At 34.3% G+C, this 18,391-nt stretch overlaps 1 protein-coding gene across 1 annotated transcript in view; it reads left to right on the forward strand.

Moving 5' to 3' along the window:
- The window catches only part of COL11A1 (collagen type XI alpha 1 chain), a 160,718-nt gene that overhangs the window by 19,544 nt on the left and 122,783 nt on the right, over positions 1 to 18,391 (forward strand). Inside the window, exons 3-4 of the mRNA XM_074152644.1 lie at positions 3,651 to 3,864; positions 6,331 to 6,493. Of these exons, the coding sequence (XP_074008745.1) occupies positions 3,651 to 3,864; positions 6,331 to 6,493 (377 nt within the window). The remainder of the gene's footprint in view (positions 1 to 3,650; positions 3,865 to 6,330; positions 6,494 to 18,391) is intronic.

The following is an 18,391-nucleotide window of genomic DNA, read 5'->3' on the forward strand; positions in this document are numbered from 1 at the left end:
TCTTTCAAAGTAACAATCATATAGATATCATCCAAGATCTATAAAAGGGGGAAACATACATTATTTTGTAGAAATACAAAACTAAAAAAAAATACAGAGCAACCTGGGAAACAGCTATACACAACTTAAGCGTAACTTACACGTTCCCTTAATTCATCAGTTTACTTTTTTATTCATGGAAGAAGATCAAAGCAAAATTCACTACAGATATAATATTTATATTATTTTTAACACAGTTCTTCAGTTTTTAATATAACTTCTCAACTAAGTTGCATATATTTAACAGCTATCCAGCTGAAAATATCATTCATTGAATGACGCATTACAGTCTACAATGTCTTGCTGATATTAGTGTGACTATGTGTGTAATTAATTACTACTTCACTTAAGTAAAGTTAGCAGAATATGGACTGCTCTTTCTTTAAAAAATGCAGAAATAATCCATTGTATTAAAAAACTGCACAAGTTGCACAATGTAATGAGCTGGCACCTTCATATTCTGAGTTTTACAATGTGTATCACTGAAGCCAAGTGGTACAATAAAAAACTTTAAATGAGCATTCAAATGCAACTGGCCAGAAGATTAAACTGACTTGGAATCACTGATATTTTTTAAAGCTTAGAACAGTACAAGCACCTTCGGCTAAATCAAAGCCTGAGAGACTAGAGTTGGAAGTCTGAGAGCTTGGGTTGACTTGCGCTTATTCATGAAGCAAATCATAACATAAAGAGAAGATCTGGCAGTAGTAACTGTTCATATGATTCTTGAATGCCAGAACAAATAAGTATTCATGTTGTTGGCTGACACCTAAATTTCTGTAGGCTTTGACTGCCTTAATTTAGGTACTCTTCTTATTAATGTTTTCAGTTTCTGCTTTACAACTGGAATGAGTTTGCTTGATTTTACCAATCATCTGTTGCAACACTTCTGTGTGCAGGAGACAAATGAAAAGCAGTGTTCACTCATAGTATGAAAAGAAGTGGCCAGAAAACTTTGCTTAAAACAGGAAAATGTCATACTATCCTCTACTTCAGTAAAGAACCTAGAAACAATTTTTGGAGGTGATTACAGTAATTACTTCCTTTTGAATCTAGTGGAACAGGCATCCTGTCTCCACCACAAGAAAGCCTTCTTTTTCAGAGATTATTCTTGAAGATATTGGAGTGATCATGTCCCTTTTTCTTAGTCTCTATAATAGTGGAAAGAATACAGAAGATATCCAAGACAAAACCAAGTTGTGAGACATCATTTTAGCTAAACAATACAAGTTGTAATGCATCCTGTGCTTGCTTTTATCCTATAGCTCATCAGGAAGTATAGTATCTACTGTAACTCAAAGGAAGCTATTAATGGCAAAAGCTGGGAGCATCAATATATCCACCTTTTAAAAATGGATCTAATAATATTTACCAACTTCCCAGAATATAATAGGCATTGATTTCACTGACTGGAAGGCATTATAAATTGTGAAGATAACTACTTAGATTTTTGTTGTACTATTTGTTTGTAAGCTCTAAGTTATCTTTTACAAAAGCATATAGGAATAACAGGAATGGCAACCCAGATTTATACAAAGATTTTTCTACTGATTTTCCCTTCAATTCTTATTGTTATTTTTGGTTATTGTTCAACTAGAACCTTACCAATGAACAAGAAATTTAAAAGTAAGTGAGAAGACTTTGATGACTATTCCATGTATGTGTCCAAGAACTATATATACATAGCAATACATAAAGTTTTAAATGTTAGAATGTCATTCATTTTTTTTTACTTTTTCAATCAAAACTGTGTTTGGAGGAAATTTACTTTTACTTACACAATGTGGGTGCAAGATAAAACATCTGGGAATATTATGTCATAGCAGTGATAACAGAAACTACTGAACTGAGGCACGTGACTCATTTTCAGCCACTTTTCTTAGAAAGCTCCCAGGTTGTTTTTTTTATAGGATGTTATCTGATTGAGGAGCACACGCCCAGACTAGATGATTTAGTGTCACTAGCCTTAAGCATTTTCAACATTTTTCAATTAACATTGCAGACAGGGCAAGTGTTCAGTGCTTTTCAAATAATTTTTTTGGCCTTTGTTGACATTCATCTTTTCTCTTTCTTTCCCGTTTTTTTTTTTCACATCTGTTTACTCTGATGTTAAAAGGTATAACGTACAGTTTAATTTAATCTGTAAACTAGCAGTTTTGCTTTGTCATTAAAAAGCTTGACATTTATTCATTACCAGAATAAATTAAATGCTTCCTATTTATTGAGCTTTGATCCCTTCAAAATAAAATGTCAAATCTAGCCCTAAAGTGGTCTGTATTACTACAATGTTTCAACAACCTTCTACAAAAGAAGTTAAAAAGATGGTATTAAGCACATAAAAGAACATTGTAGCAGACAATATAATAAGTGTAAAACTAGGGATTTTCTGTTTTAGAAGAGTAGTATGTCATTTAAAATGCAGTGAAGACTTTATGCTTCTTTTTTTTTTTTTTTTTCACATTGTAACTAAAGAGTTAATGCCATCAATAGCTTGTCTTCATGGAAGACTCCGTAAAATTCTGAGACAGTTTTCACAGAAGACCTGTCTTGGAAACAATCTTATATTTTCTCCATTGGAAGAAAAAATTCCTAAATCAGCTTTTGATGTTGAAGTCTCACATACTTTTATTTATTACAAAAGTGTCACATGTTCTGTTAAAACTTATTGTATTATATTATTAAAATGCTTTAGAACATTTTACCCACTCTCATGCACACACTTGCAGTTATATTAATTGCCAACATTATGATTAGATTCTAATCCCTTTATTTCTCGCATGTAAATTGCAGCTGAAGCTGCACGGATCCAACGTATATTCTGAATTTTAGAATATCAGTCTTACACGTCTTTGGTATTAAGCCTAATAGACTTTCACATCAACTGAAATGCAGGTTTACCTCCAGATTCAGCAGGAGCAGTACTGAGTCAAACCTCAGTCTTTCCTTTATAAACAAGCTATATCCACTTTTAATTTTGTTTATTTTTAGTTGTAAAGGTTGAAACAATGATTAATATATAATCTCTACTTCAAAGAGAAAGCATCAGAGAATAAACAAAAACTAAATGTTCTTTGATTTTGCCTAAAGCTCCTATTAAATAAAACTAGTTAGGTATTTTTTTCAATATCATACATAATATTATTTTAGAAAGACTCAAATATATATTGTGAGAGAGAGACTAAAACAAGTGGTTATGAAGGGATATGAAATGCCTGGGAACAGATTTGCTGTAATACAGATACATATTTTGTTGTGTGACATTGTAGTGCGTGCTTCTAAATTAGAAGATTGCTAAAAAGAAGATTAATATAAAAAATAATGAATGTGAAACTCTCATGGTTCTTGCATACATTGTATTATAATATACATTCACAATAGACTTGCAAGTCATGTTTTTAAGAATCATTAAGGTATTTCTTTCAAGAATTAAAGCGAGACCAGAAAGAAAAAAAAAATAAAAGTTTTTCTTTTTTTCTGTATTCATTTTGGAGAATTAAAAAACCCCAACAGTTGGTATGCGGGATTCTCTGTGCCTGTAGAAAAATGTAAACCTTTAAAGAATGGTTTCATGTTTTCTGCATTTGTAACTGTATATATCACTTTGTTTACAGGTGGAGATTTTCCAGAAGATTTTTCAATATTAATGACAGTAAAACCTAAAAAGGGTATCCAGTCCTTCCTTCTGTCTGTCTACAATGAGCAAGGAATTCAGCAAGTAGGTGTTGAAGTTGGTAGATCCCCTGTCTTCCTGTTTGAAGACCAAAATGGAAAACCTGCCCCTGAAGACTATCCTCTTTTTAGAACAGTCAACATTGCTGATGGCAAGTAAGTGTAAAATTTTAAAATAATACCATAGACCACTGTATAGGTGATTATGGTATTTACAAAGAGTTATGTTAAATATTTAAATAAATCAGTAACACAGTTTCCAGCTAGTTCGACTGCTGTGGTACAAAATCAGAGAACCTTTGACCAGAATACAGTTGTAGCTTCAAATGGTGTATACAGCTACAAATAAAGCCAAACCACCTTTATTATTTGCCATTTCTATAAATCAAGAGTGAAGAAATAATTATAGAAGTTAAACCCACCAAAACTAAACCTATGAAGATTCTTCCTGTGCAATATAGAAACTGTTTTCAAAAAGACTTAAGGAATAGTTACACTAGAAGGGCTGTCTTGTGTCATTTGAAGATGATAGGCAGAGTGAAGACAAGTTGACAAGACAGCATAGAAATTTCCTATCCTGAACACAAACAGCAGATAAATAAGTTAGTTTTAGATGTCTATATATAAGGAAATGAGGGAAGAATAAGCTGGACAATTAATCTGAAGTGCTGCAAGGACTTATACGGTGCCCTCAGTAAAGGCAATTAATCTCAAACACCTATTGCGTTATTAATGCAGTTGTTAATTTTTTGTACCTAACTTGCCTTTGTAGACAAGCAATCATTCTCTGGGAATGTCATTCTAGTGCATTTAATTGTACATTCATTCTTTCAAAGACTTTTTATTTATTGTGCTGCAGTCCAGGAAGCCAGGAGCCACAGTCTTCAGAGATAAACAGAATGAAATCATATTAAAGCAAAAGAAAACAAATCAGTAGAGAAGGAAGGGCAAAAATTCAACTATAGTGAAATATGTTTATAAAGGAATAAAAGATAAAAGTCCTTGTATTACCAGAGAATGGAATTATACCATGAAACCTAAACCGGACGTATTTCCCTAGCAGAAGGAGTGATAAAATAAAGCAGCAAACTTCTTTTTCCATTGGCTTCCTCTAAATAACAAAGCTTCGACATGGCTTTCAGAACTTCACTCAAAATGTTTAGAAACTGATAAAAATGAAGAAATCAAAATGAACTTGTTTTGGTACAATTTCCTGCAGTGAGACTGTACAACTTCTAAATCAACTGGAGTCAATCCTAGCCACTGTGAGCTATGTTTTCATGCTTTCAACTTCTACATGCTTTCAAAAGATAGACCGACAATTTTCTTCTGACTCAGCTATTTTATGAAGGATCTAGGACAACAATCTTCATCTCAAAATGACATATATTTAAAAAGTGTAAATAGTGTAATGTGCCTGAGGATGTATGGACAGTTTGCTGTTATAATGATAATGTTCAACTGCGTTCCAGAGAAAACATGGAATTAGAGTTCTGGCTCAGTGATACTGTTTAGCAGTCAGATTCCATTAGCTTTGAGGTGTTCCTTTTGATATACAGAGGCTCATTGTAACAATGATCTAAGCTGTCTCTCTGATTTAGACAACCTTAGTGCCACAAATGCCAACTAAAATAATTTGATTCCAGCCTTCCTCTTACCAGACGCTAATATGACATACTTTGACACTTTTTGCCCTGGTCTGTCAAAGATTCTTTGATGTTTTGCTCCGTGTTAGATTACAGAGATGCTTGCAGTTGCTCTTAGATATTTAAGTTGTCATAACAGAAAGGCTCACTAAATTAATGTGGTCTGTCATGACAATAAAGTCTCACAAAGAACATAGTACAGTTGGGCAAATTGTACAAAACTTTATTCTCAAATGTCTTTAAAATGAAATCAGGTGTCAGTATTCTGAATCACTTCATTCACTTTTTGGTGAATATTTATGTAGGCAAAGCTATCGTTGCAGGAATATTGGCAAGCATTTTTAAGTATATGTATCTGGAAAAGCATCTATGTTGGAACTGTTGTACGTTGAAAAATCTATAGCTATGGGATACATTCAAATAAGCAAAAGAACATGGCAAGATTTTGGTGAGTGATCACAGAGAACAAATAGTAAAAAGTAAATAGCAAAGAATAAGTTGTTGGATTAAATATATTTGCACAAGTCATTCCTTAAGTAATTTGGAAAATCAAACATATTCATAAAAATAAAATCTGCTGTCAGATTGTTCAATATAATAAAATTAGATTGATTTTATTAGACTCTAATAAAATTAGATTGAACAGAATAGTAACAGTAAACAATGCACTCGCTTTTACCTGGAGTTTACTGATGTTCTCTGGATAAAGCTTCAGAGGTCAGCTTGAACTTCATCTTATATAGGATATAGACAATGAGCTATGGATCAGATTCCTTTGTACTAAGGGACAGAATTTATATAGTGAATAGACAAAGCATTGTGTACATTTGTGTATGTGTGAAAGAAGGAATGGTGACATTTAAAATTTTATCTGTGACTTGATTGGTACACAATCTGAAATAAAGTGTCTTGATAAGAACACAATGAACTAGTTTTAGAAACCTAAATTACAGTAGCATTATGGTTTTTTTAATAGGTGGCATCGAGTAGCTATTAGTGTGGAGAAAAAAACTGTTACAATGATTGTTGACTGTAACAAAAAAACTACAAAACCACTTGAAAGAAGTGACAAAGCAGTTGTGGACACCAATGGCATCACTGTCTTTGGAACCAGGATTCTGGATGAAGAAGTTTTTGAGGTAAAAATCAATGTTAAACAAATTGAATTGAGTGATTTTGTGTTGAGTGAAATGCATAATGCAAATGAGAATAATTTTTTTAGTGCAAAAGCTGGTATAACATAGAAACTTTGATTTATAGAACCTGTTAGGATAGACTGAAATAAGAGAGAAGTAAAGCAGGGAAATGTCTCTATTGTTGGAAGATAGGATGCATTTTTCTGTTCTTTAGATTGTGTTGTATCTGGAAGGAGCTTGCTTTTTTTGTCTTTCTGCCTAATAGTGAGATATCTGAGATATTTAGGAGAATTAACCTGGGAAAGTTGAGTAGTATGATACTGAATCATTTTAGTTCTGTCTCTCTCAAACATTTACAGATATTTATGCATATTAACAGTATTTGAGAGAGGGGAGAAGGACCTGGAAAGTTTTCTGTGTAATATGTATCCCTTATATTGTTTATCCCACTTATTACTCTTTCCAGTAACTGGAACATACTTTGGCAAGAAGGACATATATGTTTCCATCATTTACTAGCCAAGAAGTACATATAGGAAGGGTAAAATGCTCTAAGGAAGTATGTGACTGCCAATCATGAGGCCTTTCTAGGTAGAATCCTTATGTCAACAGTTATTTTTACAGGCTAATAATGAAGCTTCTCTAAATCTACACTATTGAGTTTCTTTTATAATATTGTTATACAACAGTCAAAACTGTCAAATTTAAATTTAAACTGAAAAATAAGAAAATACAGATCAGTAGTTAACTTTGTATACAGAACATCTGTGCTCCATAGATGTCCAGAGTTGTGATCCTAGCTTTAAGCAGAGCAGATGCTTGAGAAACTGCATAGGTATCAAGAGACGAAATATAATTTTGAGTCTAACACTCTGGCATTGCTGTCTTTCATTTTCACAGACATGGTGGAACATGAAACTTTTGAATGGGGAAATTTCTGGGATGATTTAATGGGTCAACCAGTAGGATATGCTTGGTATTCAGAGCCTAATTTACCTGTGGTCCCCAACAGAGTTTGCACATCTGAGCGACATTATTTTCCTTTTGAAGATGAATTCCACAAATGCCTTATCTGGGGTGGGACAAGGATTTTTGGTCTGCACAGGGGATAATTACTTTCAATTTTCATTTGTATTTCTTTCTTAGGTCAGAAACCAAGTCCCACAGTATGTGCATTTGGCAATAAATTTTCAAAATATGTGCAATGTTAATATCCATAAGTAAAAAGAATTCAGCAAAAAATGCAATAAAAGTAGATAAACTGATATTTTATTAGTGTTTTACAAGTGATTTTAGATTCTCATAGAAACTAAGGCAACAGGCCCTGACTTGTTGCAAAGTTTGTAACCATTTTAAAAGTTGTCAAGGAGGGAAGTGCACAGTAACTAAACATTGGTGTTTGAAACATAACTGTTTGAAAATAAGTACAGTGGTTGATGATACATGCATCAAGTGAGATACTTGTTTTAATTGTTTGCATTAAGTAACATTGAATAGAAGAGAGGCATGCTAGGATCCTTTCATCTCTGAAGTTGTTAACTATTATGATATCTTTCCTCTATATTTTAAACAGTTTTTAAATATTAAATCCTCCAAAAAATCTTCTTAAAGAGAGATTAAGACTGTTCCCATGGGAATACAGAAGGCTCATAAGCTATCTAAGGGATAAATAAAATGATAGTTCTGAAAATTTCCTGCTATGTCATTCGTCTGTCACAAAGGTTATTAGCCACTCAGAAAGAAAGATGAAACTTTGAGTCATGACAAAGAGTAACTATTTTAAGGCAAAATAATTCCTGCTCTAGCAGTTCCTTCTCAATGACAGTTTCCTCCATCCATACCTTTTGCACTTGTATATACGATTTCCTCCCCTCTTTCAAGCCCTACAGAAGAAGAAGAGATAGGAAGGGATGTGATAGAATGCAATTATTTTCTGGTTAGCAACTGTTGGAAGAGTCCGTAAGGTTGGATGAAGACATACTTATAAAATTGAAATGGATACTTAAAATTCAGAATTAGCAGATTAACTGAAGAAACCCCAAAAATAACTGCACATTTTTAATGAAGTCAAACTTGTGTGAAGTCAACACAGACATGAGAATATAACTTTAACAGAATTTGCTACAATGACATAAATAAAAATACTTTCCTCCGAGGATTTTTGTCATGTGTTGAAGGATAAAAAAGGAAGCTAGTGATCCTCTGACAATTTTTTTCCTAAAGTCTCCTGCATTGACATGGCAAGTCACTTCTTCAATTCCAGCTGAGACCCACTAAGAAGAAATATGGCTTTGGACTCACAAAAGAATCATAGTATAGAATCATTTAGGTTGGAAAGAACCTTTAAGATCGTCAAGTCCAACTGTTAACCTAACACTGCCAAGTCCACCATTAAACCATGTCCCTCAGCACCACATCTACACATCTTTTAAATACCTCCAGGGATAGTGACTCCACCACTTCCCTGGGCAGCCTGTTCTACTGCTTGACAACCCTTTTGGTGAAGAAATTTTTCCTAATATCCAATCTAAACCTCCCCTGGCGCAACTTGAGGCTATTTCCTCTTGCACTATCACTTGTTATTTTCCTGAGACAGATCCCCCCATCTCTCTACAACCTCCTTTCAAGTAGTTGTAGAGAGCAATAAGGTCTCTCCTCAGCCTCCTTTTCTCCAGACTAAACAACCCCAGTTCCCTCAGCCGCTCTTCATAAGGCATGTTCTCTAGACCCTTCACCAGCTTTGTTGCCCTCCTTTGGACACACAAAGAAATCATGCAGCTGCATCTAAGGTCGGTTTACAGGCTGAATCTTAACATTCGGCACTGAGAACAGCGACATTTCTACCATTTGTAACATCTCTGTACATTTCAGTATTCCTTCAGGGATTAGGTTTCCTTACTTAACTGATTGCACCCCTTTTCTCTTGCTTTATTCAGAAAAATCAGTTACTTTCTTTTAAAGCTGTTCTTGTAATTGCTGGAGGTTTAGTTTTAGTCTGAAGTCTCTTATCTAAATTAGAAGTTTACAGTCTTTTCTTTGGGGATAGGTTTCTGCTTTCTCTTTTACTGTACAACCACCGTGGGTACATAAATGTACCTATGTTCAGTTATTTGAATCTTTAGCTAGAAATGTGCATGTTGGAAACAGGCAATTAGAATGTCCCTGAAAGTTTAAACAAACTACTGTGCCATATGTGGTTTTAATGACGTGTCCTTCAAAGTCTGGCCCAGCAAAACATAATCTAGTTCTTTTTGAGTTTATCTCATGTTTTTCTACTCTCTAAACAGCATCCTTTTTGTTTCATTAACAAGACTTTATCCTTCCTTTAGCTGCTGCTGGTACAATTTCTAAAGTTTGTGGCTGTTTCCTGAAATTTGTCTCCTGCTTGAAAGTCTCCTGGTTGTCTCTTAAATGTTCTGTTTATCTTATTCATGGTAGCACAGAATGATGTCTAGTGGTTCCGTGGCTCTCCTTAGTAGTATTTCTGTGTTGTGAACCCTGCTGTATCTTGAGACTGCAACAGACATTGAAGAAACACATAACACAATGTGTCTTATTCTATGTGCAGAAAATTCCAGAAATGAACTTATTTAGCCATGACATTAGATTTAAATGTTTAAGACTGAAAATTGAATAAGACAGGCTTTCCATATGACATTTGGTGCTTTTATTAGCTTACATGTAGGAAGCACATAAAAAGAAATACCTACATGTTGGAATACCTACCTGTTGGAATTCACAGCATATTGTATCCATGCATCACAAAGGCTTTTTTAACTTGAGCAATAATGATGTTTTTAGTTACAGTAAGTGAATGATTTGATCACAGGAACTGTGGAGGACTCTTCAATCTCCTCAAACTGAATGGAAATTCAAAATGTGGATATGATGAACCTGTAGATAAATATAATGAAGTGTTAGGCTTCAGTGACCTACTAGTTGGAGATGCCAGGGTTTCTTCTGGTCCTGAACCCATTCATCCAGCAGAACACAACTGCACAAAAACCAGTGGCATCATTTGTGTAATTCACTGCCATTGAAAGCAGAGTTCAGCCCTGTCGGAATCAGTGCTGTAAGCAATTAGATACATCATATGTTCCTGTTCCCTTAGAGAGTACATCTAAACCTCTATGAATTCTTGCATACATACATGAATCAGAAATAGATATTATTACATGACATTATCCTGACCTTCTGACAACTTGACTGCATCTTTGGAAAAAAGAATTACTTCTTCAGTTGTATTGTTCTAACATATTTGCATGAACCATTCATTTAGAATCCTTCAAACAAATATTACTCCTATGAGGAATATTTCACACTTAATTTAAAACAGTCCTACATCACAGTGAATCAAATATTCTTCTTTGTTTCTAATGGTGTTATTTTAAATTGGTAATAAAAAAAAAATTAATTAAATTAAATTCTAGGGTAGTACCTTTTCTTTTTCCTGTTCCTAATATTAATTTCTGTTTTCTTGACAGTTCTCCCACCTTTGTTTTAATTCTGGCAATCTGACTGTTGCTAACACAGCAATATGTTATCATATACTGGGAAATTTTAAATGCATACATTTTAATCAGTTTGACATTACTGCTGTGATGTAAATTTCATATGCTGATGATCAGTAATTTCTGAGTAAGTAAGCATACTGGCTGCCCAGAGATCAGGTAGATCACCACTGAAAGAAGGAAAGGGCTGATTAGTGTCCTAAGAGCATGATAAATGACTAACTAATTTTCTAATTTTGTATATTCAACAACATAATATTCCTTGGTAAGTTTACCCACTGGTGCTAAAGCTAAGAGGCATTTTTTAGTAGTGCTCTCAGAAAGATCTTCTGTTTTAGCTTTAAATGCAAGAAAAAATATTATCTTAAATATTTTCCATATCTTGGGGGGTGGTTGCATGTTTTATATGCAGAAATTCTTTTTTGGAGTTGCCTGCTGCTCATTCATGAATGTAAATGCTAATCTGAGATTTTATGATATCATGCTCAATTAATATGGAAATCAATACGATGTCACAAACAAGATACTGAATACAAGCAAGTATTAAACATCAGACTCGTACAAATGCTTGAGAAGCAAATTATGAACAGTGACTATGTCTTAAAATAATAAAATTATGCTGCCTAGAAACTGTATTATTACCAACTGCCAAATTATGAGACCTTCATTTACACTGCTAAGCACTTGCTCACTGAAGTGGATCTATTTATATCAGTTGGACTAATCTGTAAATGGTTGTTTATGAAAGACTGATACAGTATACCTCAAACTTTTACATGTGTCATTTGAAATTAATCTCTTCTGTGTTTTCACATACATGGTGCAAGAAGGTCTGGTTTGTAAGTGCTTGCTGCAAAGAAGACAAATCCTACAATAGGATACAAAAATTAAAAAAAAAAAAAAAAGAATAAATTAGTCAGGTGCTGGTACATGGCACCTAGTAAAAGAATTTTGAATTGTATCCATTGAAATATGTTTGTAGCTTAAATGTTTGGTAAATAGCAGGGATCTTTTTATTCTTTGCCAGCTTTAAGGATTTGTCACTCCTCATTTAGTACTGTTGGTGTGAACAATACAACAGTTTTTTATAATAAGCATTTTATAATAAGTTAATAACTGACAGAGTCTTTATGCAGATATTTCCATATAGAGACTTCTTCCTTCAAAACTCCCAACATGTCAGACCAATACAATGATTTTTAGGCGCTGTGCTGTAAATGAGTGTAACAAGACAAAACCTGAGGTATATAAGACTCTCTGTTAAAGCCAATGAAAGCTTTAACTGCACACAGTTTATGAGATTAAATCATTGCAGTAATCCTTGTTAACAAAGGGTTTAGATTTTGATACTAGGCTTTAACCTGTGTTCATGAAAAAAAGCATTCATACACTTGTATACAACATAGAATTCTTTTAAATAGCCTGGGTGAGCAGTTGAAGATAGAGTGATAGTACTTTGACAGCAGTATGATTTAACTTACAGATCCCTTCAGATGAGTATCCATCCCTCACATATCTCTGTAAGCATGAGAAGTCCAAGTGTGCAAGTGCAGAATGGCCATTCATTTGTTTGCATACTCCATGAAGAAAGTAGCAGTAGCAGAATGGGTCAAGCTTTTACTGAGTAACCAAAATTGCTGTACAGCTAAAGTAGAATAGGGAAGCTAGCTCAAAGTAAAATTCCCCCAAAGACATGTAGTGTGAATGATGTGTCATCAGTATCCTCTGTTTCATACTGTCCTATTGAGCTGCACTACTAGCTAATGTAGATGTAGCCAAAATGATTCCCATTATACATCACTTTTAGTAATTGCTAGTGACCCACTAAATGTTTAGTGTCAGTCAGATGAGAAAATAATGTTTAATGTAAATGGGACAGAAACCAAAAAATGCAGTAGGTTCCAGGCAAAAATATTTAGAAGCAACCTTCTAGCTATCAACACCAGAGCAGTGGCCAACTTCCAGCACTGGGAGGAAAAAAAGAAATAAGAAAAATAAAAGCAAAGCAAACAAGTTTTCCATTTCAGAGGCACCTAATAAAAAACCAGCATTTTTTTATAAAAGCCGTCTATTTAGCTTGTTTTGGTTTGTCTTTTTTTTATCTGAAAAAAAATTTGTGTTTTTTCTTTTTATATAGTATTTCCAAACTTATGCTCGATGAAAAAAAGTTAATAATTCTGTTTTTCCTGTTATTTTTGAAAGCAGGAAGTGAGGAGGAAAAAAAAGCAAAACTGGTAATTTGTTGGAGTTCAAGTTCACTTTCAAGGAATATTCCCAAGAAACAAAGGAATGGTCATTTAACTAAACTATTTGTAATTACATTTAAAAGTAACAACCTGGGCTTAAAAATGCTGCCTGTTACATCAGCTCCAGCAAATTTTACAAATAGGATATATGATGATCTCATTTAATATTGTGTGTAAAACATTTACGTTTTAAAGAACAGCTATAAGTGAGACTTCAAAGATAAGTGACAACGTAACAGATTTGCGGGTCTTCTGTCAAGAGAATAGCATGTCCTTGGTCACATGCGTGTGTGTGTGTCTGCATGTGTGTGTTATGTACACATGCAGGCATTGTAATAAAATCTACTTTCTCAGCCAAGAATTGCAGTAGACTTTGGCCCGTGAATAACCTTGTTTTGAAGGTTAAAAATTATAATTGGTATATCAACCTTTTCCTTAACCAAGCTGAATAAATACTACTATAACCGTGGAATTTCAAAGGATCAAGACATTGATATCTATGGAAACTTTGACCTGTACAGAATTCTGTTTTCACAATTTATTGCTTTTACAGTGCTTAAGTCTGGCAGGCTTTAAATATCTTTCTCTAGCTATATTATGCAATGGGCCTGGGATATGGAATATTATATTAAAGGCCCCTGGAATTCTTTAGTCCCTCAAATCTTTGCAGGAAGATTAAATGAATTCTGCAGCAGGTTTTTCTAAATCCTATAGTAATAATATCCAGACTGTCTAGACTTTTGTTCTTTGGAGTCTATGGTTGTACTGTCACATAACTAATTAGAGAAAGTTGGCACATACACACAGGTTAGGGTTTCTGCGGATTTACTGAAGAGTCCACTCTGGAATTCTCAAGCTTTAGCCGTCCTGTGAAAATGAAAGATACTGATTTTGTTCTCCTGAGTTGATGTAGTGCCTACTACTGGTTTTGTTGGGCTTTTATCACCATTTAGGTAGTCATCTTTAAAATCTAATTATCCTTACAAGCACATAAAAGGTACTCATTTTATCCAGAATATGAATCAGAAGGATGGTATTTTTCTAATACTATTCCTCCCACTCTAGTTGTGGAAAGTCTTTCTGAACCTCTAATATATAAATTAGACATTTAAGTAATTGCTGCATTATTTTTCTTTTTTTTTTTTTTCTAGCTGGAAGAAGAACAATAAGCTTTCTCCTGATGAAATCATTCTAGAAAATCTCATTATTTTACAATAAGAAACTACAACTTGAGTTCTCAACTCTGGTCCAGTCACATTGTTATGTAGCATCCTAGTTGTGCAACTACTAAGATCACTTGTTCTTTGAAATTTATTTTTCTTTAAATGCTTTGATTAATTTGTGAAGTTTGCTTCTGTGGAGAGGGTTCTGCAGAGCTTCTCAAGTAATGCTTACCTGGTATTCCCTGGACAAAGGTCACTTTCACCTGCCAGGGTTATTGTTTTCTTAAGATTCTTGTGAAAGAGATATTCCAAAAATCTGTCTCTAGAACTGAACTGTCTGAGGTTCTTGTAGAACTAGGGAACTAGACCATAAAATTTTAACTACTGCAAAAAAAAGTAATTTGAGCACTGATTTCTTCATATAGTGCCTTTATAGCCTTGTAAGAATTCATACTTTTACCTTTTTAACAATGTTGGCAGGTGATAGTAGAGAGGTCTTTTATCAATGATACAAACTTTTTGGCTGATAAATAGACTATAAATGGACTACTTTATTGTTATATTTCTCTAATGCACCATATTTAGAAAGAATTAGTAAGATTACATAGTTAAAAGGAAAAGAGAATGTTTCAAGAAGAGAGATAATATCCAAGACTTTTTATGAAGTCACAATTAAGATAATAAGCAGCCATTAACATTTATTGCTTGTAATGATAAAATAATTCATTCTTTACTTCTCGGGCCCTCAATGATTTATGTCATTGAGAAAATCTGACACCATATTTAACTGGAGATTTTCCTTACTCAGATTTCTGCTGTGAAATCTAAGAAAGGCTCTAAAAAGGTGGAATCAAATATAGCAATTATTACCATGAGGCTAACTAAAGCAATAATTTCATCAAGAGAAAGTCAGTAGAATTGGAAAGAGAGCTTAGTAGTCTTCTGCTTTCCTGCAAATTGGGTGTCCATTTTCTTTTTTTTGTTAGTCAACATTGTTTTTTTAAAGCGTTGCAAACTTTTCCCATCAAGAGGCTATGTTTTCAGCGCAGATACCACATCTTGTGTATTAGTACTTAGTGAAGTGTGTTTTTCAGCAAATACTGGAAGTGTACATACATATAAACTCTTTTATTCTAGAATGTCACTGTGAAGTGTCTGTGAGATTCACAGAGGAACTTTCAATTACTGAATTCACCACACACTTCTCATTCTTAGCTGGGCTGTTCCTTGTTGTAGAACAGTTAATTTGAGTGAATGTCTGTGCAGCTGTTCCAGCAGGCAGGCATTCAGCTGATTTGAGCATATTCTCATAGCTCTGTAGCCTGGTTCTCCAAATTTGCTGGGGCGTGCCACAAAGAAGCAAATGTTTCTTCAGATCTGATTAACTTCTTTTAATAGTATTGGAGGATTCTGCAAAGAATAGCTTATTTGGTAGAGAATCTTTTTGGACAGTGCTACAGAAGTAATCTTTCTGTGCCATGTTTTCATGCTAGGCATAACTGGTGGGCAAAATTCTCAGGCTGTTTTTTTCTTATAACCATGAAGCTGATTCAAAAGCCTCTGATTTTAATTATGAGTGCATTCCCAAAATAGAGAGGAATTAAAATCTTCATAGACTTTAACTGTTTTTATCCCATATAGAGATGAATTACTCAACTATGCATTGACTTTGTGAGCTATGTGTTGGCTTTGACAACTTAGTGTCTATTTCATGTCTATTTCAAAGTATATATGATCCGAACTAAATATTATGACTCCAAATTGACCCATTCTACATGCAAGCGGCACTTATATGCTTAATGTTAGGTATGCTTGAATACATTGCTGGATGTTCCCCTTCACCTCTGGGCAAGTAAAGCAGAGACCTAGATCTCAGCTTTCTCATCTTTAATATGCCAGTAATGTTAAATACCTGATACACACTGTTTAAATTCATTGTATTAAGTGTTATCCAGGATAAAAAATTGTTATAAGGCAGCACATTTTTTCTTCTTAAGTGCTAAATAGACTTTTAGCACTTTTGGGGACAAGTTAAGCATGCACATTGTTACAAGTAATAAGATGAAAAAGTGGCTGTGTATATCTGATACCTCACCCCAAGTTCTTTGCCTCTGCCTTCTACTGTCATCCCACTTATCTCTGACATGGTGGAAGGCTGGCTCAGCAGAGACATCAAACATTTGTCTTGTGTAACACACTATATATCATCTATTAACTTTCTGAAATTGCATGAGCAGTCTTTCCCAACAAAGGTGGTCATGACAATTTCACAGGGAAGGAAATAGAACTAATCTATATAGACAGAAGCCTTTTGTACTTTTTTTTTTTCCTCTACGTACTTTTTAGAGTACTTCAAGAATGCTCAGGTGTATTTGTAAATTATATTTTGTTCTCCTGTCTCCTTCCCCATCTTTTTTCTCCCTCTCTTCCTTTCATCATTCTGTCCGGTGAGACTTCCTTTTTTCCTGCAATTTTCATATAAGAATATTATGCACATAGGCATATATGTTTAGATACCTCAGTGTTGTTTTAGAGACCACTATTAGAATTTTTAGTAGCCCATGACTCCCTTTATCCATGTTTTCATTTAAAGTTCTTGGGATTTGTACAGGTATATAATTAAGTGCTTAATTTATGGCTCTAGGTCAGGAAATGTTGCCAGATTAAGTATTTGTAGTTTATTCGCAAATAACTTTATATATAAATTCTATTTCAGTCTTACAAAGTCAAGCAGTTAAAATTAAAAAATGTGTTTGGGAAGACTGAAATTGTTCTGTGAAAAATTCTCAAAGAGAAAGAGTGTAGATTTGTCCAACAAATACCAAAAATAACTAAATCACAATAATGAAATCTGCAATAATGTATGTGGAATTTCATGTGCTGAGATGATTGACCTGATCTGAAATGAAAGCTCTTCACTGAATAGTGAAAGAACATCGCCAATATATCACATACAAATACTTGAAGCCATTTAATTAGCAGAGACAGAAAAATAAAAATAAAAAATAGAAAAAGAAAAACAATAATTTACTGGAAATATTTTTATAGCAGATATTGAAGGAAAAAGAGGAAAATTAACATTTGAGAGGCCAAATGTAGAATCAATTAGTTCCTCGGTAAACTTCTTGCTCATGAATAGCCAGTAGCAATTTCTCTATACTGTGCAAGACTTCTGAGGGCTTCCCCCTTTGTGGACCCATGACAGGCAGACAGGCGGGGCTGGGAAGTACAGTCAATGGATCAGGAACAGCTTTAACCAATTTAGGGACATCTAAGCCAAGTGGTAACAGCATGCTGAGTGCTTCTTGCAAATACACAATCCGACAAAACCCAGTGCCAAAATTCCATGACATTCAAGATCAGCACAAAGCAAACTCCAGAATACTGACTATATTCCCCCACCTGGGATCTCTTACCATATCATAGTAAACAGCAGTATTTTCAGAAGCCGTTCTGGCATTACTCACGCTAGCTGGCACACTGTATATAAAACAATTTGTATGGGCATCTCCAAAAGCCATGTATGTTCAGGGACATAGAGCAAGACAATAACCTGAGCTCATCAGGGTAAGGACAGGGGTTCTACACATCTAACTCTAATGGTTGCTCCAAAAGAGTTACCTCTTTTGTCTTACAGTAGCTAATTCTCTCTAACTTATTCCTCTGCTTCACTTACTTAGTTTTAATTTGGCTGGTGAAAGAGGAAAGGCAGAGCACTTTGGAAACACTTTGCTGGAGATGCGGCATGCATAGTCCAGGCTGACAATGACTGCACAAAACCTCTCAAAGCACTCAAACCCTTGAGGGAGTCATGTAAGGAATCAAAGGGGGAATTTCTTTGTATGTATAGCAGGTTTTGTAGGAAGATGTCCAAATCAGGAAGTATTAGTGAGCTAAGGAAAATAAAAGAGACAGTCCAGAACCACTGGCAAGGGAACTTCCAGTGTTTCTGGAAGCCTAAAAAAAAATATTCCATCTCTA

The sequence above is a fragment of the Numenius arquata genome, chromosome 8 (genome assembly GCF_964106895.1).
Source record: "Numenius arquata chromosome 8, bNumArq3.hap1.1, whole genome shotgun sequence".
NCBI classification, from domain to species: Eukaryota; Metazoa; Chordata; class Aves; order Charadriiformes; family Scolopacidae; genus Numenius; species Numenius arquata.